Source organism: Staurois parvus, unplaced genomic scaffold (assembly GCF_062004578.1).
Source record: "Staurois parvus isolate SC_StPar_1 unplaced genomic scaffold, SC_StPar_1.0 ptg000193l, whole genome shotgun sequence".
Taxonomy (NCBI): domain Eukaryota; kingdom Metazoa; phylum Chordata; class Amphibia; order Anura; family Ranidae; genus Staurois; species Staurois parvus.
In genome coordinates, this window is record NW_028317989.1 from 217,501 (window position 1) to 241,198 (window position 23,698).

General features: G+C 42.0%; 1 protein-coding gene across 2 annotated transcripts in view; it reads right to left on the reverse strand.

The window, feature by feature from the left end:
- Positions 1 to 17,917, reverse strand: part of DCAF11 (DDB1 and CUL4 associated factor 11) — a 43,190-nt gene extending 25,273 nt beyond the window's left edge. The window contains exons 1-3 of one of the 2 annotated variants that reach the window (XM_089677859.1): positions 17,649 to 17,917; positions 10,366 to 10,528; positions 7,285 to 7,412 (exon numbers count right to left, since the gene is read on the reverse strand). In XM_089677859.1, the coding sequence (XP_089533985.1) occupies positions 7,285 to 7,412; positions 10,366 to 10,517 (280 nt within the window). In that variant the 5' untranslated portion in view covers positions 10,518 to 10,528; positions 17,649 to 17,917. The remainder of the gene's footprint in view (positions 1 to 7,284; positions 7,413 to 10,365; positions 10,529 to 17,648) is intronic. The other variant, XM_089677860.1, reaches the window with a different exon arrangement.
- Positions 17,918 to 23,698: the final 5,781 nt, after the last annotated feature.

The following is a 23,698-nucleotide window of genomic DNA, read 5'->3' on the forward strand; positions in this document are numbered from 1 at the left end:
ATGTTCCGGGTGATACAAATTCAACATCCCTGAGAAGTATGCATTTATGCAAGTATACAGGTACTCAGTTATGCATGTATGCACTTAATGCACGTATGCATGCAAGTATGCATGTAGTTCTACAATTATGCAGGTATGCATGCATGCATTGATCTAATATTATGCTGCAGCTGTCCTGCTCAACTTTCTATAAATGCATTGTTTCATCAAAGAACAGTGTCAAAATTAACTGCACTTGGCCCCATACTAGTTTCGCAGGACTAGCCAAGCACATATGCCTCAAAGGCAGCCTGAATGAAGCCTCTGTGCCTCTTCAGTGCAGCCTAAATGTAAGCTCCTGCAGATCACATGCAAGCTACTTTGGAGCCACAACTCCTTTAAGTGCACTGCTACCTGTGAAGAGCTGTATCAGAAAACATTTGTACAAGCCCCCTGCATTATACAGACTAATGCAGTGTATAATTGTGCCCTGTCTGGTCATGCAGCTCCCCCACAGCTAGTACTCACACCTCATTATCCAGCAATAAACTGCTCCCTGTCCCAGCTGTCTCACAGGAGCCTCACTGATCCTTAAGCCCACATGTGACTTCAATCATAAGCAAAATGGCCGCCCTTCTACTTCCTGCTTCTACTGCATTAGAGTAGGCTATACAGATCAGCCTCGCACCCTCTAGTGGCTGAGGAGAAAACTGCAGAAGAATACCCCTGAAACACACACAGCATGGGCAGGCTAGTCCAAACTGCACACTGTCCCTAGTGGTGACCAGGAGAATGACTAGACTAACTATTGTGCGCAATAGGGACATGGAAGCTGTATGCGACAGCCATCTTGTTAAGGTCTCAGCCATTTTGTTTCATGAGCAGTGACCTTCCTCCCTCCCTCCTCTTGCAAACAGTTAAATTTGTAGCTGTAAGCTTTAACGAACTTCAAAAGACCCGCTTATCTTAACTAAAAAACAATAGATGCCAGCGTCCATACCTGGTCAGAGCTGTAAACAGCTCTGAACTCTTGGTAGGATGTCGGTTTCCATGAACAATGGAAAACTCTTCCCCCTGACCTATCATAAAACAATAACTCAGTCAGGCCTGTCACATATGACGTGCAAGGTCATTAAAGCTTTAGGGATGCAGAGCGTGCCATAAAGTGTCTATTCAACAACTTAACAATTCCACATACAATTCATAGAATTCAACAGGAACAGGACATATTAATATTAGGTATATATATTCGAATGGGGAATATCATACCGAATAAATCAAGGTCATACATGACTACCCTAGCTCATATGAAAGGAGAGTCTCCTGCCGCATGGGTGACAAAGGCACGCTGTGTTTGGTATCCCTGGATACGAAATATAATTCTGAATAATATTCTGTCAGTTTCTAGAATACCACCTGCACGTATTGGAAGTTATTAATATTAGTATGAAACTGTACTTGGTCATAAACGTGGTGACCTCCCAGCACCCATCACTTAAATGGGATGATTGGTCAGTTGTTCTCTGGCAACACCCCTTTGATATCACAGAAAAAGGGGATGACAGGACCTGGTAAGGGAGCTCTCATTTTAACATCAACCAAGGAACACCCAAGAGAGCCACAGCAACGTTTTGTTTGGACAATTGGACTCTGCTAAAACTAAGGACTTTGAAAGTATTCCCCATTTTCACCTCCTTTTATTTCTCTGTTGCATTATTGTTCTCTTTATGTCTTTGTAACATCCCTTTCTGTAAATATTTTAATTGCACCATCTGACTTTTTCATTAATAAACCCTATTTTGAAAAGTGTTAAAACTATCTGTAAGGCTTTTAATGCAAAACTAACAAATCCCTGTCTCTTGAACAGTGCTACTGATAATAATCCCCTTAATATATTTGTCTGTGGTGACAGTGTGTGTTGCAGATGTTTATGCTAAAATCTTAGTGTTATTGCTAAGATTGTGAGTTTCCTCCTCAGTAAAAATTGCTCTCCGGCTGCTGGCACATCGATTGTGGTCCCACAAGCTGGAAAATCTTTGTGCACGGTGCAGCTGAGAGTGGCATTGTTACACAAGTGACAGCACTGTGTAATTTTTTTTCTTTTCCAAAGAAACACTGCAAATGTTAATTTACCACTCCCACCACAGGACTCTGAATCATAACAGGAGTGCAACCTTCACCCATCACGGTGGGCTTTGTCATAAAAAGACCTTCAAGGACACTGTCCCCCCTAAATCCGGGGTCCACTCCCCTGGACCTGTATAGTACCCTGCTGGAAAGCACCTTGGTCAAAACAAACACTGCACAGAGTTCTATTACACTGGGTCCAGTGCAGTAAGGCTGCATTACAGGCAAAACCCTGAGGATACTTCTTATCCAGCGAGGCTCGCGTACCATCCACTTTGGCTAACAGGTTTTTTAATGAATCCGACTGATGTCCTTGATTCACAGCAGAACTGTTCCGGACCTCCAAGTGCTCCAAGCATTTGCAGCACTTCAGTGGCCATCCACTTTAGAGACACAGGCGAAAAAATTGAAAGTACTTTCTGTATCGGAGGGGTTATATGGGTGGGAGGCAGAACTTCCTGTTCATTTGATCTGCCAGTGTCCATTTACCTACAGGTGGCGCATAACCCAGATAGTAATGATTATAGTCTGCACTGTGTCCCGTGATGTACGATAAAGAAATCTGCAATTTTTGTACAAAATGACTTTAACCTGTTGGTGCCACTTGTACGCAAATACGCGGCCTTTCAGCGGCTGGGCCTTGATACTGAGAGGCCACATATTTGCGTACCCAAAGCAAGCAAACATGTGTCAAGAGCCTGCACCCTGCGCTACCGGCACATTTACCGGCCCTTCTTGCAATCGAGACCTTTCCAATCATGTGACTTCTGTGAAAGCCAATCACAGCGCTCACATGACCCTGCCTCGCCTCCACAAACCTTAAAGGGCCAGGAGGTGCCAGCGCCAAGGGGTAAAACCCTAAACAATTATTCTTCTAAAAGCAGAGACCCTGTAGAGGAAAAATGTGAGAGTTGCAATCTTTTAGTTGCAGTATTTGCGCAACTGTTTATTAATGCATATTTTAAGGAAATTATATTTTATATATTAGTACACAAAAACAGAATATATGTATTTATTTCAGGTACTTCTATAGCGCCGTCAATTTAGGCAGCGTTGTACATATAGATTGTACATTCACATCAGTCCCTAACCCTCAAGAGGCATATATATATATTATATTATATTATATATATATATATATATATATATATATATATATATATATAAAAATGGGCTTGTGCCAAGCAAATCGTGACAAGCCTTAAAAATTGTGAGTGCCCAGAATATAATATAAAAAAACCCTCACGACTTTACAGGTTATCATTTTAGGGTTACCATGCATTTGGGTGTGTATGGGGGCATCAGGGGAGCTTTTAATTTTTTTTCTGTATTTTTATCTATTTTATTATAATTGTAAGACTTTTTCACTTAACTTTGAGGGGCTAAGAAGCCCACTAGGTAAATCGCATAGACAAGTGACAGGTCCTTTTTATGCAAGGGAAAATGTCACCAGCACACCGAGGATCACCAATATGGGTCCAAAAGTTTTACTGAACGATCACATAGTTACAGCAAAGCAACATTTCGGAGTCTCGCAGGACCCCTTCATCAGGCATGGTCCGAAACGTTGCCTTGCTGTAACTATGTGATCGTTCATTAAAACCTTTGGACCCATATTGGTGATCCTCGGTGTGCTGGTGACATTTTCCCTTGCTGATTCTGTTTGGTTCCAGCCGACGGTCGCTGCAGCACCCACTTATACACACAGCCATTTTTAACGCAGGAACGTGTGCGTTTGGATTGTACACTTGCATTAGGTTCTCTTTATGGACACATCAGGAACTCCAATGTCTCCCCTGCCTTTCACTGCAGCTAATCAAGAACAGATCATGCTTGATTAGCTGCTTCCCAAGCTACAGTGGCCAAGGAATGACAGCTCTGAACCTGGAAGAGTTGCAGTACATTTACTGCTTTCCTGGTCTCCCCAGAGAAAACAGGAGAACCCCGTGAACCCTCATAGCCATCAGTGGCAGTGCCTTCAGAATCTTCTAAAAGTGACTTGGTGGCTCTACAGCCACTTGGATCACATTTACTTGAAAGCCTACTGCCACCTAAAAAAAAATCAATACCAAGCTCACTGATGCACCAGCAGTCATGAGATTGCTTTATCTTTTTGAATACCAGGATGTAAAAAAAAAAAAAAATATATATGCAGCTAGTTTTGTTATCCAGAACCCCTGCCAGAAAGCACAGCCAGTTCACCAACATGCACTGTGGCAGCATACGCAGCACTGGGTCAAAATATACTCCAGACAGAGTAGCCGCATATTATTTAATCACTTGCCCCCCTGAGAATTTACCCCCCTTCCTGACCAGGCCATTTTTTGCGTTAACTGACAATTGCGCGGTCATGCAATTATCGTGGTGTCACTGACATCCCCAGTGACACCAATACAGTGATCAGTGCTAAAAAAACAAAAAAAGCACTGGCACTGTACACTGGGCAGGAAGGGGTTAACATGAGAGGTGATCAAAGGGTTAACTATATGTAGGGAGTGTTTTACTAGGGGGCGAGGGGGCGGGGGGGGGTGTTTCACTGTAAGCACACAGATCGGACATGCTATACTGAGCCCACACAGCAGGATCCAGAACCGTTTGCAGATGAGGAAGTGTAGGGTTGCCCCAGAGTGGAATGTAGGGGAAGTAGGTGGTATTTATGCCATATTGAACCCTAGCCTGCCTCCATACTGTCAGGGTTGTCTGCATAGGGCTAGTGATGGCCGGGTTGGACTTCAAGCCCCTATAAACAAGGTTACTGAGCTCTGCATAAGAGCCCAGTATAGCAACTTCCAGGATCACCACCGCGTTGTCCCTAGGCTGGGAGAACCACCAGCGCACTGTAACTAAAGACAGCCGCCCAGTGGTATAGTAGAAGCTAAGGCAGTGCCAGGCCACCATGATTAGTTGGTAATGTAAGGTAGATCTGGAAAGTCTAGGAGCTCCCCCAGCCCAGAGAAACACAGAGACAATACTATCCACACAACAGAAGCGTTTGGTGAAAAAAATAAAGAAATTTAGGTAAAAAAAAATCATTTTAAAAAGATTTACTCGGCCAATGTTACTAACAGGAAGGGAAGACCAGGCACTACATTTAGTCTGCAGATGCTGCAAAAGGGGAAGGAGACTGTCTGAAACATAATGTAGTTAGTTTGTGCTGCACCACCACACCTAAATATTTCATTTGTGATATTGTTTACTTAAACAAATGATTCTTCCACCACCTTTTTAGTTAACCCCTTTGCACTGACTGGATTCAGTGGTTTAAATTAGCCATGATACCGGAGGCACCTGTGACTGGCTTTACATGTGGCAGTGCTGATATTACGGGGAGCCTATCCTACCAACTTCCAATCATTAGTAGTTGACTGTGAGTAGTGAGTGATAGCTTGGTCAAAGAAACAGGACAGCGAGATAGATATGTGGCACCTGGGAGTTAAGGCCCAACCACCCTATCTTTTCATATTATGATTGTAAAGCCGTTAAGTTGGTTTATATCTATAAGTGTAAGTTTCTTGACTATGCTAAATTTGAACATACAGTGCCTTGAAAAAGTATTCATACCCCTTGAAATTTTCCACATTTTGTCATGTTACAACCAAAAACAAATGTATTTTATTGGGATTTTATGTCATAGACCAACACAAAGTGGCACATAATTGTGAAGTGGAAGGAAAATGATAAATGGTTTTCAAATTTTTTTACAAATAAATATCTGAAAAGTGTGGCGTACATTTGTATTCAGCCCCCGAGTCAATACTTTATAGAACCATCTTTCACTACAATTACAGCTGAAAGTCTTTTTGGGTATGTCTCTGCCAGCTTTGCACACCTAAAGAGGGAAATTTTTGACCATTCTTCTTTGCAAAATAGCTCAAGCACTGTCAGATTGGATGCAGAGCTTCTGTGAATAGCAGTTTACGTTTTGCCAGATTGTCAATTGGATTTAGGTCTGGACCTTGACTGGGTCATTCTAACAGATGCATATTCTTTGATCTAAACCATTCCATTGTAGCTCTGGCTGTATGTTTAGGGTCATTGTCCTGCTAGAAGGTGAACCTCCGCCACAGTCTCAAGTCTTTTGCAGACTTGAACAGGTCTTCTTTTAAGATTGCCCTGTATTTGGCTCTATCCATCTTCCCATCAACTCTGACCAGCTTCCCTGTCCCTGCTGAAGAAAAGCATCCCCACAACATGCAGCCACCACCATGTTTAACGGTGGGGATGGTGTATTAAGGGTGATGTGCAGTGTTAGTTTTCCGCCACACATAGCGTTTTGCTTTTAGGCCAAAAAGTAACATTTTGGTCTCATCTTACCAGAGCACCTTCTTCCACATGTTTGCAGTGTCCCCCACATGGCTTCTTGCAAACTGCAAATGGGCTTTCTTTCAACAATGAATTTCTTCTTGCCTCTCTTCCATAAAAGCCATATTTGTGAAGTGCACGACCAATAGTTGTCCTGTGGACAGATTCTCCCACTTGAGCTGTGGATCTCTGCAGCTCCTGCAGAGTTAACATGGGCCTCTTGGCTGCTTCTCTAATTAATGCTCTCCTTGCCCGGCCTATCAGTTTAGGTGGACGGCCATGTCTTGGTAGGTCTGCAGTTGTACCACACTCTTTCCATTTTTGGATGATAGATTGAACAGTGCTCCGTGAGATGTTCAAAGCTTGGGATATTTTTTTATAACCTAACCCTGCTTTAAACTTCTCCACAGCTTTATCCCTGATCTGTCTGGTGTGTTCCTTGGCCTTCATGATGCTGTTTAACTAAAGTACTCTAACAAACCTCTGAGGGCTTCTCAGAACACCTGTATTTTGGTTCCACTAGATTTTAGTTAGGGGTATCAGAGTAAAAAGGGGGCTGAATACAAAAAGGCACACCACACTTTTCAGATATTTGTAAAAAATTGTGAAAACCATTTATCATTTTCCTTCCACTTCACAATTATGTGCCACTTGGTGTTTGTCTATCACATAAAATCCCAATAAAATACATTTACATTTTTGGTTGTAACATGGCAAAAAGTGAAAAATTTCAAAGGGGAATGAATACTTTTTCAAGGCACTGTATTCAAGTTTAAAGAACAGTGACATTAATAAACAGCATACTTTTAAACAGCTGTTAGATGAAATAGAGCTGAATTCTGAGACCATGCTTCTAAAGATACAGAAGTCACTTACCAGGAGGGTTGTAGCGATCTCCCAAGCATCCCTCCCACGCACTGTCATTGTCATCATCAGAATCGGATAAGGACTGTATCAGATGCACACTTGCAGGAACTCCTCCCTGAACTAGCCGCACCTGCCCTCTGTGGATTTAGAGAAATGACAAAATATATCAGCCAAAACACAAGTCTGTTTTTTAGTCACTTCTCTTCCAACTAGGGAAGGGAGCTTTGAACAAAAAGAAGGTGGTAAAAGCAAAGTCATTTGGATGTAACTCAGCTGTATAGTGATATTCTTGAATTATTACTCTTGCTGTCAATGTAAGTGTGAAGTGCACAATCAGATAATTTGTTTATTTGATTGCATTTTAGGTAGTGATGCATGAACAGGACAAGTGATAGATGCAGAACTAAATAATATGATAGAATAATTGTGATGCCCTTCACGAACTAACAGTTTGTCATTCTATGCTCTACATATGGCAGCAGACTAGAAAAGGGAATTATAATGGATTTGGGTCTGTTTTATTTTGTTTAAAATCTTAGTGCAAAATCAGCTGTAAAATAATAGTTTTTAAACAATATATTTTGGCAGTTTTAATTTACAAAAACATATTTAAAACAGGGTATACCCATGAGAACGTTTACAGAGCACTATGGATTATATTTAAAAGGGCATAGCATAAGCGGTTTACTTGCACTGTAAATTTCAGGTTGAGCTATTGAGGACTGTACATAGGCTGTCTTAAAGTCTACGTGATGCCAAAATAAACAGAAAAATCAACACAAGGGATATAACTTACAATCAGTTGGATGTTCCTCTTGTGCTGATGCCTCTTCTGATAGTAGAAATCCTCCTCCATCATGCCCTCTCTCCGCCCCTGCCACCATAACCTTCTGGTGCAGCGGGAGTTAATACAACTAAGGGGCTGCAAGAGGCTCGCATTAAGAGGGCCCAACTATGCCTCTCCTTTCCCCCAGCTGCTCCATTCATATAAAGCCTACTATTCTATTCTATGAATGATACAGGATTGATAAGTGGAGGGAGCAGGGCTATCAATAATTTACCTGTCCTCCATTCATAGATCAAATTTAATTATAGATGCTGTAGTACGGCTTCTACGAATGAACCAGCTGGGTGAAAAGCATGGGCACAGTCAGGCTCTCTTGATGGAAAATGATCATGTATGAGGGTATGGACAAAGGAGGATTTCAACAGAAGAGGCATCAGCACAAGGGTCACATCCTGCTGACTGTAAGGTATGTCCCTTGTGATGATTTTTCTGTTTTGTTTTAGTTGCGCTTAGGATTTAGGCAAAGCAGATAAGGGTAGAGAATATATGAAAAGAAACTAAAAGCATATTGAAAAACGTCACCTGCTGGCTGAAATAATAAAACCACTATACATTCTATTTAACGGGAATTACAACTATAACAACATCATTCATAAATAAAGCCCAACCATACACACCCTGTTTGAGAGCAGCGCTCTCTGTACAGTGGTCCAACATGCTACCCCACCTTGTCATCGCTATAGCACTGCAATCAGTGTGTGCATTTCTGATTGCAACACACAGAGAACAGAGGCCTTTAGCTGCAGCCTCTTAAAAGAAAAAGAAAAAAAAAAAAAGTAAGATATAGCACTTACTGATTTCATGCAGCCTGATTTTATTGTTTAATGTTTAAATATTAACAGTAGGACTGTACCAATCTATATGTAAACTATTCCCTGCTAGGAGAACGTTTTATAAGTTACGCAACATGTATACCTGCTACATAGCTAAAATCAAGCTGGTGCACTTTCTTATCAGTTCATGCATTCTGAAACTGATTAGAGTATGCTTTCATAAACGGACAGGGAGCCAGGAATCATTTTACAGCTGATAATTTCACTATATATGTCAGAAATAACTTGGCTTTTCAATTCTGCTGAATGATTTTAAGCATGTAACGTCCATGACACCATTTTTATACTACAAAAAACTCACATAAGACTACAGTCTAAAATAAACGCTATGCCGTCCTGGCTTCCACATTTTCTAGTGCAAATGCAGCCTTATGTACCTAAAACTACTAAAAGTGTTTTTTTATTATTTAATAAAACAAACAAAAAAAATAAATAAAACCTCATCCTTAACATATTATACTTACCTGCTCTATGCAATTGTTTTGCACAGAACGGCCCCGAACCTCTTTTTCTGGGGTCTCCTGCTGGCGCTCTCTGCTCTTCCTCTTCTGAGTCTGCCACCATAGTAAGTGCTTGCAATGGGGGCAGACATGTGGGCATTTGACAGCAGCAGGAGACAATGGCGTAGGCCGCTTCAGCAAAGCCTTTAAATGCAGGGAGAGAGGTGCTACAGACAGGCACAGCACTGGATCAAGTGAGTATTTAAGGGGTAAGGGGGTAATACTGTTACTGAGACTTTTTTTTTTTTTTAACTTAATGCAGGGAATGCATTAAAAGTAAAAAATGTATTGGCTTTAGAACCACTTTAAAGATAGAGTAGAGGGATTTTTAAGATTTTACCCAAAATTTTATTAAGTAATTTCAAGTCAAGGATGTATTTTTTAAGGTGGCATTTATTGTAAGTCTCAAAATGATCAAAATGTATTAAATGTAAGCTGTTTTTGGCTATATGTACATAAAGCTTTACATCAGAGACTATCTGAATGGACTGCTCCAATAATACATTACTACAAATATGAAAAAAAAACTACCATCAACATTATATCTAACATAAGATAATGTCTGTATATGGGTAAATATTGCAAATTATCATGATAAAGGAAATATGCTAAAGTTTATATATATATATATTTTTTTTAGCATGGAAAGTCGGCCTTTTTTTTTTTTATTGAATTTATTACAGAACAAGGAAACATGCTGAGCTGAATAAAGTGTGTCTCCTTGGTGGAGAAATAGGTGAATATCAGTCTGAGGAGCAACTGAGAAGTTGTACGAAAGTGATATAGCGCAGATCATCATCAAGAAGGCAGATCCAAGTCTGGCTGGTAAATATGTTTAGGCCAGAATAGTAGAAACAGATGAAGATGTTTTTCTGAAGTGCAATAGATGGCATGTGGGGTGTGTTGTTACCTGCGCAGAAGATACGCCAGTACCTGCGCCAGGTCAACGTTCTCCTCATCATCATCATCCTGAAGTCCACCGCGAGATCCGGAACTGTTGTGGGAGCCTTCTGGAGAATCCCCTGAAGCTCCACCTGCGCTGCTGCTACTGCGTGTTCCCATCCTCCATTCCCCTGCACATTACACATAAGTTTGTATGTAGCAAAAAAACATTTTTCCTTAAAATGAGAGACAACACTAGAACCTAATAATTGGCAAAAAATAAAATTACACTTCATCCAAAAAAAAACAAACAAAAAAAAAAAAAAAACAACTTACCTTCGTACCCTCTTTTTGCTGTAATCAACTGTACATATTTTTGAGCAATCAGTTAGGAAACCACAAATGAAAATCAAGAAAAGGAAGATAAACCATAAAAATGGAGGAACAATAGAACGTATGGAAAGTAGTTTTTAGTGCAAAACCATACAACTCCTTGAGCTATAATCCTTTAAACAGCATGAAGAGCCATCATCTCTGAATATCAAGAAAAAAAAATACTGATCCACAGAAACTGAGTCCTCTTTTTTTCAACTAAATAAAAATATTTTATCAATGAAAAGGAGTGTATACAAATTATTGTGCCAGAGCACAGGAATAAAAATGGTCTTTGAAAAAACACTAACATTTTTAAGTGCGATGCCTACATAGTTTCTGGGTTTGCCTATACCTGATATAGCAGGCTTCAGTGTGGAGGATATTGATGATATCACTGTCTCTGCTGACCAACACGTTCCCTCCTTGCAGAACTGCTTCCTCAACACAGAAAGTTAAATTTCAAAATGATCTCAATACAGGTGTAAAGGGGTCAGGATATACACATACCACATAGACTGAGCAGAAGAATAACTAGCCTGTCCATTGTGTGTGGTATTGCATACCTCTCAACTTTCCAAGATCGGAGAATAAAGAAAAGTATGTAGGCAAAGGACACACCCCTGCCATATTGAGAAATGAAACAAAAAACGATTTGTTAAACCCACAGCTGCTTTTTATTACCACTACTATTCTTTTATACTGGCTTTTGAAATTTACAAATGCAACAGTTCAAAAAATTAGACGAAAAGGTTTTAGCACTGCAAAATAAATTTTTTTTATATAGGTATACACATCAGACTAAAATGAGGAACAAAAGAGGAGGAAAGAGGGACTTTGTGCAAAAAGTGGGACAGTCCCTCCAAATGAGGGACAGTTGGATGCTATGGGTATAGCAATCATAGTGCTAGTACCTTGGGTGCAGGCAGTCCAAAAATATTTGGATCTAAATAAATACTTTTACAAATCTTTAGCAATTTCTTTCCATAGAATTTACTTGGCCTTCTTCTCTTTTTTCACAAAGGCCATATGTGTTTAGGCATGTAAGCCTGTCATTGATTTCCTATAGGCTGCTGGCAGAGGGCTGTAGGCTACACCTTTGCCTCTATTGCATCCAAACTTTCTGTGCTTTTATGCTGTAGGGGCCAAACTGCCGATGTGCATGAGCCTTTCAAACTGAACTCTAGGTATGACCTTTATTGCACTTATATTGCTCCAGCTTGGCACAATGTAAGTAAAAATCTCATACCCGAGCAGGGGCAGACTGACCATTTGGAAACTCGGGCACTGCCCAAGGTCAGTAGGGGGCCCCATGAGATGCCCCTGGTACCTTTTTTCATAGGCTTGAGTTTGGGAAAGGACACAGAGGCCCCATGGTCCCCTATTGCCCGGGGGTCCCATGAGTTGTCAGTCCGCCCCTGTACCCCAGTAATCATTGTCGAGGCTGCAAATCACTGTAGTAGTCTGAGCTACTACAGAGATATCAGTAATTTTTAGGTCCTATGCCAGTCTTCTTCCCCTCTGCATAGCAACCACAATCGCTTGATGCTGCCACCATTCACAGAAAACTTTGTATTTTTTAATGCAAGATGTTCTCCAATTAGACAAGGCAGAGAGGTGAGATGATGACACCATTATCTGGAAGATGGTAGCTATCACTCTAAGGCCTCTTGCATACTGCAGCTTGAAAAAATTTAGTACAGCGTTTTTTTACTGAGGTAAAATGTAGACCATTATTTAAAATATGCCTATACACACACAGGTGCGTGTAAAAAAACGCCAGGTATTCTGCAGTAAAAAAAAAAAAAAAAGTAATTTACACCTTCTGCACACAAATACGCACAAACATGAGCATAAATAATTAATTTTCCCTATGAATACATTATGCACATGCACAAAAATACACCCAAAACAAGTGCCTGAAATTGCACTAAAAGAATGACATGCTCAAACATCAGTACCGTGTACAAGAGGCCTTATAGTGCTCACTACTACAGTGATTTGCAGCTTCCTCAATTATTCCAGATATATGGGAGACTAGATATACAGTTGAAAGTATTTTGTAATATATGTATAATAAATGCAGAAAAAAAATCCTGTTGATACTGCCAGAAATCTTGTGAACTGATAACTTCCTGTGCTCTCTGCCTGGGCTGCTTTATTTTCAGTACATTTTACAAAGCCTTCTAAGGACTACTGAACTACACCTTTCTAGGTTATGGACAACTCCCCTCTTGGTTATGAACAAGAATAGAAGAGGAGGTGTTTGTTGTCCTGATACAGTAGGATGGGTGAGCTTTGTCATCCTAGGTCAGAACCAAATGCTACTGGCAGGATTGCCAAGTGAAAAACAAACGTCAGAAATGCAGCCACCACATCTAAGTAGTGGTAAACTGCAATGAGTTACAATTGTATTAATGCATATTGACACACTTTAATGCACTATGAACAAAAACAATATACATTTTCTACAATGTTGCTACTGTAATACATTTGTATACCGTACTTATCCTTACTGGTATATCTATCACACAACTCTAGCATGCAATAGGAAGACAAATGCCTGCTCAGCTCTCATTTTCCACGTCACCCTTTGTTTTAATTCTGCACACAATCCCATTCCAAGGCTGTCAGAAAACAATACAAGGGCACTCTGCTGTTTTCCCACCTGAATTATACATAAAATGGTCATTAGCGCAAAAGAAAAGCAATAATGCACAAAATAAATAAATATAAGTAATTATCCCATTCCTCTACACAACCTATAGCAGAAGTAAACCCTCTTAAATCATTTTAATAGCCAAGGAAGCAGCTACCATTGCTTCTGATCTGCAGTTGTCATGGTGTGGCACATGCTTACAATCTCCTAGATTGTAAGCTCCAAGGAGCAGGGCCCTCAAATCCTTCTTGTATTTAACTGTATTGTTACTGTATTGTCTCCCACTGTCTCCCACTATAATGTAAAGCGCTGAGCAAACCGTTGACGCTATATAAATCCTGTATCATAATAATGTGATCAGTTATGATTCGTCATTTGATGACTTGACAGTTGGGTTGACAGCACACATAACCACACCAATCCCTGGTTAACACATAACCATTTTGGGATGTGGTTTGTAGTGGGCAAATTTAGATGACAGTAGGAATGGAATGTGTTTGTGGTGCGTTTACATATATGCAGTTGAGCTGCAGTACATTTTTGAAAAAGGGTCCTATGTGAGTTTTGAGGAATGCGTTCAGATTTTGCATTATGAGTCCGGTGGGAATCGCATGTGAAACGCTCATGACAGAGAGAATTGCAAGTGTATGAAAACTACATGAGAAACGCTTTGCTGTTCAACTTCAATTATAGGTGAAATGGGACCGCATGTGCTGCTTGAATCGCAGTACAAAACTGATCAAGTTCAGAGTGTGTATGTATGAACCAGGGGTAAAAAAAAAAATGTGACAGTCATCATTCATAGTATGCATGAATGTAACAGCTTTTGGAAACTGGTAAACCTTTACAGGCCCTTACCCTACATACTTAGTAGATCTCAGAGATTGAACAAACTGTAATGATGGCCATACATGCTTTGATACATTATTGATTTCTTTTCCAACTGATCTCTCCCAACAGAAATAAGCAATCTATTGTTGGAAAGGCAATCGATTGATATTACACACACACACACACGGATTTTGACTAACAGCTGGAAGATGCGATCGAAAAGTAGTGGTCGCATATCTGTTTTCATCATGCAAACTCATAATCTGATTGACCCAAATACAATCAAACATCTCAGTGCTGCTGACCGATAATTTGCCACCCTGGGCATCGTCTCAGTTTGATCAAAATCGAAGTCTAAATCAATCGCAAGTGAAGTTATAGCTGTTCGACAGGTTGTCGATTTGGTCATTTTGATGTAACTACACATTGATAATAAAATTAAAGCATGTATGACCATCAAAACATGTGGTGAGCAACCTGGTGCAGGAAAGGTAAATATTTCAGCGCTTTTATCTCCCTTTGTTTACCCAACCCAGCAAGGCTCATGGCATAGTGTTATGTTAAAGTGGTTGTAAAGATTTTTTTTACCTGAATGCATTCTCTGCATTAAAGTGTTACTAAATTCACAACAGTAAAATCAGTCTGTATATGCAGTAAAGCATGCTCACTGTGGAAACTAAAGGGTTAATTCTCCACATTGTGTAAAAGGCTGTTTGATCCTGTCTTCTCTGATCCTCCCCTTCTACTGTCCCTAATCCATTTGCAGATAGTACAGAAATCTAGGAGTCATTCTGCACACACTCAGTTTGTGTATTGCTAAAGAGCTTTTTTTCTTTGGGACGGTGCATGTAATCAGCATAGGGCCTATCAGCACTATTGAGACAGAGGGTCAGGGGTTATGCAACCTCACAGGACAGTCAGAGGAGACTGAAAACGCCTCCTAAAAACTTTAACCAGTGCTCAGCTGGACACTAGTAGAAGTCAGAAGACTGCTCTAGCTACTGATGAGAAAGGGTATTTAGCAGTTTACTTGTACTAAACTAATGACACTGGGCAGGAAGGGGTTAACACCAGGGCTGATCAAAGGGTTAACTGTGTGCTGTTTTACTGTATGTGCTCTGTGTGTTTTACTAGGGAAACATGCTGCTGTGTATTTCTTTGCTGTGCAGAGAAAAAACAGCAGCATGTTATTGCTGGCAGGAGAGAGATCTGTGTTGTTTACACACAGGTCTCTCCCGTCACTTTTTCTTGGCGATTACTGGGTGCTGGCAGGGAACCTCCTGCCGGAACCTGATGATCGATATCTGTAGCCGCAAATGGCGGTGAAGGTAGGGCTCCCCTACCCAGAAATACAAAATCATGTACATAGACACATGATTTTGTGCAGCCCTGCAGCAGCATTTCTGCTATAGGGTGGAGGACAACTGGTTAAAGTGGTTGTAAAGGCTGTTTTTTTTTTCAGCTTTATGCATTAAGGTAAGAAACCTGTGTGCTGGTCCCCCCCACATCCCCCTAATACTCACCTGTGCCCCCTCTCGATCCAGCGATGTGCACGAGATCCTCGGCTGTCCCGTGTCTCCCTGTCCTCATTGGCTGAGACAACGGCGGGAGCCATTAGCTCCCACTGATGTCAAAGACAGCCAGTGAGCCAATGTGCTGGTCCCCCCCACATCCCCCTAATACTCACCTGTGCCCCCTCTCGATCCAGCGATGTGCACGAGATCCTCGGCTGTCCCGTGTCTCCCTGTCCTCATTGGCTGAGCTCCCACTGATGTCAAAGACAGCAAGTGAGCCAATGAAGAGAGAGCGGGGCAGAGCCTTGGCTCAATTTGTCTTATGGACAGAGCCAAGCTCAAGAGTGGAGCACACACCATAGCAAGCGGCTTGCTATTGGGAGCACTGGCCAAGGTGGAGGAGCTGGTAGAGGACCCAAGAAAAAGTATGACAGGTTTATTTAAAAAAAAAAATTACCACTTTAAGGCCACTTCACACTGAGCTGTAGCAAAAACGCATATGCATTGTTCTGCATCTGCACTGCATTTTGTACAGGACATGTAACTAAAAAACCTGCACCAAGAATCAACAAGGGTGTGTTTTTGATGGATGTTTGCTGAGTTTTCCTTTCCTTTCAATGAAGAGATACGTTTTTGGTGTTTTTTTTTTGTTTTTTTTTAACCGCACCAAAAATGCAGCAAGCAAGATTTTTAAAAAATGCAGCAGACCCACAACGGATCAGCGTTAAGAGTTCCATAGGATTACATGGTAACGCATTTTTTTCATGCTTTTTTGTGTGCAAAAGCAGAAGAAAAATGGATCAGTGTGAAAGCAGCCTACTTATGCAGGCCATAGACGGGTCAAAAATCGGCCGATTTTTGCACTGTTAATGGGTTAGTTGGTCGGCCGTTTTTTGGGGTGTTGGCACATTTTTTTTTAATCGGTAAAGTTGGGGGGGGGGGAATTGCCTGATTTTGGCGACTGGCCGATTTTCCCGATAAAAAAATCTGCGCATGAGCTGTGACCTGGAAGAAAAAGAAAGAAGAAAAAAAAAAAAAGAAGAAAAAAAAAGAAAAAAACTGATGATTGGACCGTCAGTGTGAAAGAGGCCTAAAAAAAAAAAATGCAGGAAGTGTGGGCTTGGGATCAAGCCCCCAGGAGTGCCCCCATAGGATGCGGCTTCCTATGGGGGCACACGTCAAAGAGGAGAAGACAAGAGCACCAGCAAGGGACCCCAAAAGAGGAAGACAGGAATCCCAGAAAAAGAGGTTTGGGGATGCATTGAGCAAAAAAAAAACAAAAAACAAAAAAAAACAAAACACATGCATTCATGGCCACCAAAGTGCAACCTTTAACTACACAGGTTCTGGGGCTGATTATGGACCCTGTGTAATTAATGTGTTTGGGTTTAAAAGGATGAGGTGCCAACCCAAGCATGTGCCCAAACTGACCTTCTATGGTGTGAACTGGCCTCTATGCTGTATCTGCCCCCATCTTTATTAAGGTCCCTGGACACTTCATACACACCAGCTATGAGGTGACCTCAGACAGCAGCCCTCCTTATATAGATCTGACATCTTATCCCAATCATATCCGCAGATACAAATATCACGATCGCGTACAATGTAACCAAGCTGTCAGTCTACAGACCATATTAAAGGGACAGTGCCCAGGAGCCATGACGTCATGGCAGACAGAGCCCGCTTTGTGCGTAGTGTCCCCAACCTCCCACACACCGACCCTTCTCCAGCCCTCCTGTCCGCAGGACATACATATAACACCCCGTGCAAGGCACAGCGCCACTCGCGCACATTACGTAAGTGTAGACAACGAGACTTTCCAATAGAAGTGTACGGTCCCGTAGTAGGGAGCTTCCCCTCCCAATCCTCTCCTCCCACCCACATAGAGAAGACGGAGCCGTGCCGAGCAGACATTGCACACAAATATATACCTACACAAACAATGTTTACACCGCTTCACACTTCTCTCCTCAGCTTCCGCTTCCCGGACTCGCCATGTGACTGAGCTGTGGTTGGCCAGCAGGTCGCAGGAGTTCAGCAGCGCTCTCTGTGATTGGGCGCCGGATGTCCCACCCTCTTGTTTACCAAGTAGCTGCTTTGATGTTCGGTGCTGAACGCTGTATGGCAGCTTCGGTCACCCTGGTGACAGCAGGGGACGAAGGGGACACCATCATGACAGACACATGACACAAACCAGCATGCTGTGAACTCCTGGCTGCCTACACCTCTCACAGCGCACCGGCCAGAAAGTGACAGTGCTGCCTGCGACCCCAAAGTAATGAAGTGTCCCCATGGGATTGCCCCTCCCCCTTCTCTCCTCTATTGCATAACCACTTGACCTCCGGAAGGTTTTACCCCTTCATGACCAGACCATTTTTTGACATTCAGAACTTTTTTTCCCACACAAATAGAGCTTTGTTTTGCTGGTATTTAACCACTTGCTTACCGGGCACTTATACTCCCTTCCTGCCCAGGCCAATTTTCAGCTTTCAGCGCTATCACACTTTGAATGACAATTGCGCGGTCATGCAACACTACTCATGAAATTTTTAGCATTTTTTGAGACAGAGCTTTCTTTTGGTGGTATTTAACCACCTCTGGATTTTTTATTTTTTGCTAAACAAACCAAAAACAACTGAAAAGTTTGAAAAAAAAAGTTTTTTCTTAGTTTTTGTTATAACATTTTGTAAATGAGTGATTTTTCTCCTTCCTTGATGTGCTGCAGTGATGGGCTCTGTTAGGCTGCACTGATGGGCACTGATGTGGAGGCACTGGTAGGTGGCACGGATGGGCATTGACAGGCATCGCTGATGGGCACTGAAAGGCAGCACTGATAGGCAGCACTGACTGGCACTGGTAGGCAGCAGTGACTGGCACTGATAGGCAGTACTGATTGGCAGTAATAGGTGGCACTGAAAGGCAACTCAGATGGGCACTGATATGTGGCATTGATGTGCACTGGTAGGCACTGAGATGTGGCACTGATGGGCACTGGCAGGTGGTATTGATGAGCACTGACAGCTGGCATTGATGGACACTGACAGGTGGCACTGCTGGGGCTACACTGATCATCAGGGCACACTGATCATCAGTACCCTGATGATCAGTGTACATGTCCCCTTTAAGGAATGCCGATTACCTGCTCTCTGTCAGTGTGACAGCTCGTGAGGAGAGAAATGCCGATAACCGGCATTTCCTTATTTACATGTGATCAGCTGTGATTGGACATAGCTCACATGACTGAGCCGTCTTTGGCTCTTTCCATTGCTGATGGGGCACAGCGCACCACTGATCGGCACGCTGCGTGCCCCGGAGCCGCGCACACGCGGTTACAGTGGGAGGACGTCATATGACGTCCTCCCAGAACAAGCGAACCACCTTTGGCCCATCATTACCTTATAAGGCTGGTGGGAGGCGGTTAATCACTACTGGGGTTTTTATGTTTTTGCACAAAAAAAAGACCAAAAATCTTGATAAAAAGGTTTTCTTTGTTTCTATTATATAATTTTGCAAACAGATAATTTTTCTCCTTCACTGATGTGCATTGATGAGGCTGTACTGATTGTAGGGTTAACCAAAAAAATGTAGGGACAGTCCTCCTGCGCTGCCAACCTAACTATAATGACCCCCAAGTGGCCGCAGACACCTAACTAAATTCCAAAATAGAACAGTGAGAGAAGTGAATTGGTGCTGTGCTACTCAGTGCTTAAAAAATAAATCATAAATAATAAATTAATAGAATCAGAAGATGAATGCACATATGACCCTCATCCAAGTGTGAAAACAACATATGCAAAAAGCATGGCTAGGTGCAGACAATATCAAACATCAATAAAGGCAGCACAGCGTGATAATATTGTGCCAGTGACTAAGTGAACACAAAATATAAATGATAATAAAAAACTGATGTGTTAGAAAAGAAACACAATGTGATAAAGTGAATAAGTACCAAAAAGGATAATAGTCGCATAAGACAGGAACACAAGGATTCTTCAACACAAGCCATGAAACATTCAGTGATGAAAATATATATAATCAATCCTCCTCCGGCTAGCGTGCACGCTCACCTCCAAAATGCGACCCACATGGAGTCATAAAGCATACGGAAAGCCTCAAACGATGAACTCAAATGGATGGTCCTCGATAGCAATCAAAGCAAGAGGGGTCAAATACTTTATTATAAACAGCAGGGCCCTGAGGAAGTCCCGTGACCCATGACACAACACGTAGGACGGAAGCGTGGTGATGTCATATCCTGTACGGACGGCAGTGGCCATCTTGGTACTCCCAATTCTATACACCTTTCCTGCAGTTTTCTGCTGCATTAATCTTGCCTGTATTGGTCTGCAGACCCTTTTTTAATGTGAGTAGTCATTTTGGGTGCTGTTTATAATAAAGTATTTGATATATTACACACTATGGGAAGTCTTCTTGCTTAAATCTTCCATGTGGGGATACTGGAGGTGATAGAGGTCTGTGTCCATATCTGAAGCATGCCTGTCAGTGTTTGCTAGCGTCATCGGAGAGGACCCCTTATTTTTTGATTGCTATTGAGGACCATCTATTTGGGATCATTGTTTGAGGTTTTCTGTATGCTTTATGACTCCTTGTGGGTCGCATTTATGAGGTGAGCGCGTACGATAGCCGGTGGAGGATTATATATTTTCATCACTGAATACTTTACGGCTTGTGTTGACGATCCATTGTATTCCTGTTTTTTAGGACTGTTATTATCCTTTTTGGGACTTATTCACTGTATCGTATTGTTTCTTTTTAACACATCAGTTTTTTTATTATTATTAATATCTTGTGTTCACTTAGTCACTGGCACAATATTATCACTCTGTGCTGCCTTTATTGATGTTTGATATTGTCTGCACCTAGCCATGTTTTTTTGCATATGTGTTTTCACACTTGGATGAGGGTCATATGTGCATTCATCTTCTGATTCTATTCATTTATTATTTATGATTTATTTTTTATGCGCTGAGTAGCACAGCACCAATTCACTTCTCTTACTGATTGTAGGGTTGCCACCTCATCCCTTTAAAACTGAACACATATTAATTACATAGCTTCTGTGGCTGATTATCCACTTGCCCGCTTGAGGATTTACCCCACTTCCTGACCAGGCCATTTTTTGCGATACGGCGCTGCGTTACTTTAACTGACAGTTGCGCGGTCATGCAACGCTGCACCCAAATTAAATTTCTGTCCTTTTTCCCACAGATAGTGTGCTGTTTTACTATGTGCTGGTGTGTGCTTTACACTGTAATCACACTGCTTTTTATGGTTCTGCTATGCAGAGCCATACAAAGCAGTGTGCAGGAGCTGACAGGGGAGAGATCTGTATTGTTTACATACAGATCTCTCCCCCGTTGGGGATACACAGTGATCGCTGGGTGCCAGCGGGGAATTACTGACTGGGACCCGGTGACCAACAGGTGAAGCCGCCTATAGCGGCAGCCTGGGCTAGGTCGCACACGCACCTCCTACCCAAAAATGAAAAATCACACATATATATATATATATATATATGTGTGATTTTGGGCATCCCTGCCGCGCTATAGCAGTATTTCTGCTATAGGGCAGCAGGAAAGCGGTTAAGGTGGTGAATTCACTTAGTGCCTTATCTGCATTAAATTTGCCTCAGAACCTGTGTAATTAACCACTTCACAATCACCCTATAGCCGAAAGACGGCTACAGAATGGTGGCCCAGTTCTGGTATGGCGTCATATGAGGTTCTCTCAGAACGCGCCCTCCCATGCGCATCGACGCTTTTCGTGATCGCTGTGTCCTATGGATACAGCTGATCACACGATGAGGTAAAAGGCCAATCACAGCAGAGTAAGTACAGTTGCCATTTAACAACAGCACTTTCCTCATGCCGTCACAGCGTGAGGAAAGTACTGCCGATAACCAGCAAATGTCACAGTGGACATGGGCACTGATCATCAGTGCCCAGCAGTGCCACCCCCCCAGTGCCCAGCAGTGCCACCCATCAGTGCCGTCAGTCAGTGCTGCCAGTCAGCACTGCCCATCAGTGTCACCCATCATTGCCACCTATTAGTGCCCATCAGTGCTACCTGTTAGTGCCTATCAGTGCTGCATATCAGTGCAGCATCATCAGTGCCTCCTCATCAATGCCCACCAGTGCCACCTCATCAGTGCAGCCTATCAGTGCCCATTAGTGCTGCCTATCTGTGTCACCTCATCAGTGCTGCCTATCAGTGCCGCCTATCAGTGCAGCCTTATCAACGCACATCAGTGAAGGAGAAAAATTACCTGTTTGCAAAATTCTATGATAGAAACCAAGAAAAACATTTTTTTTTCAAATTTCTTGCTCTTTTTTTGTTTATAGTGCAAAAAATAAAACACCCAGTGGCAAGTAAATACCACCAAAAGAAAGCTCTATTTGTGTGAAAAAAAATTATAAAAATTTCATATGGGTACAGTGTTGCATTACTGCACAATTGTCATTCAAAGTGTGAGAGCGCTGAAAGCTGAAAATTGGCCTGGGCACGAAGGGGGTAAAAGTGCCTGGTAGGCAAGTGGTTAATATGTGTTCGGTTTTAAGGGGATGATGTGGCAACCTTACTGATGAGGTGGCACTGATGAGGCGGCATTGGTGGGCATTGGTGAGGAGGCACTGATGAAGCTGCACTGATAGGTGGCACTGACTGGCAGCACTAACTGATGGCACTGACTGGAAGCACTGATGGGCAGCACTGCTGGGCACTTTTGGGGCTGCACTGATAATCATGGCACTGATAATCTGATTATCAGTATAGACGTCTAAATGTTTAGCAATCCCAACCACAGCACCACCTGCCTGGAGTTTGCATGTTCTCCCTGTGCCTGGGTGGGTTTCCTTCGGGTACTCCGGTTTTCTCTCACACTCCAATGACATGCTGGTAGGTTAATTGGATTCTGTCAAAATTGTCCCTAGTATGTGTAAGTATGAATGTGAGTTAGGGACTTTAGATTGTACGCCCCTTGAGGTTTAGGGACTAATGTGAATGTACAATATATATGTAAAGTGCTGCGTAAATTCACAGCACTATATAAGTACCTGAAATAAATAAATAAAATAATAAATGTCTCCTTTGACAGTTGCTGGTTATCGGCAGTACTTTCCTCACGCCTTGACACCGTGAGAAAAATACTGCTGATAACCGGCAAATTTATTTACATGGTGATCAACTGTGATTGGACACAGCTGATAATGTGGTAAAAGGCTGCTGTGATTGGCTTTTTACCATGTCATGTGATCAGCTGTGTCCTGAGGACACAGCAATCACAGGGAGCGCTGGGTGTGACGCTGTAGTTGTCATTTGGCTATAGCATGATGAGGAAGTGGTTAACTGGCAATTGTGCAGTCATGCAACGTTGTACACAAATGAAATTTATATAATTTTTTCCATATAAATAGAGCTTTCTTTTAGTGGTATATAAACAAAAAGATACAGAAAATTCTGGAAAAAAAGGTTTTTCTGGTATAAAATTTTTCATTAGGGTTGCGCTGCTGCTGTTTTTTTACCGGCAAGTACAAGTACCGATACTTTCGGTCAAGTACTCGCCGATACTGAGTATGATACCTTTGCGGTGCGATTACAAAATTAATGGACTTAAATCGTACTGCAAAGAATCGCATGTGATTTGAATTGAAATGCAGTGCGATTCCTGTCCAAATGTGGTTTTTCCCACTGCTCCTGTGTGATCCCATTTATAGTAAGACAGGGAAGCGCCATCTAAGAAGTGCAGCAATGGGCAAACAAAGAGTTTATTAATGTTTTAACAACTTACAAATACATGTTAAAAATACATAATATACACTCACCGGCTACTTTATTAGGTACACCTGCTCAATTGCTTGGTAACACAAATTGCTAATCAGCCAATCACATGGCAGCAACTCAATGCATTTAAGCATCTAGACGTGGTGAAGACGACTTGCTGAAGTTCAAACTGAGCATCAGAATGG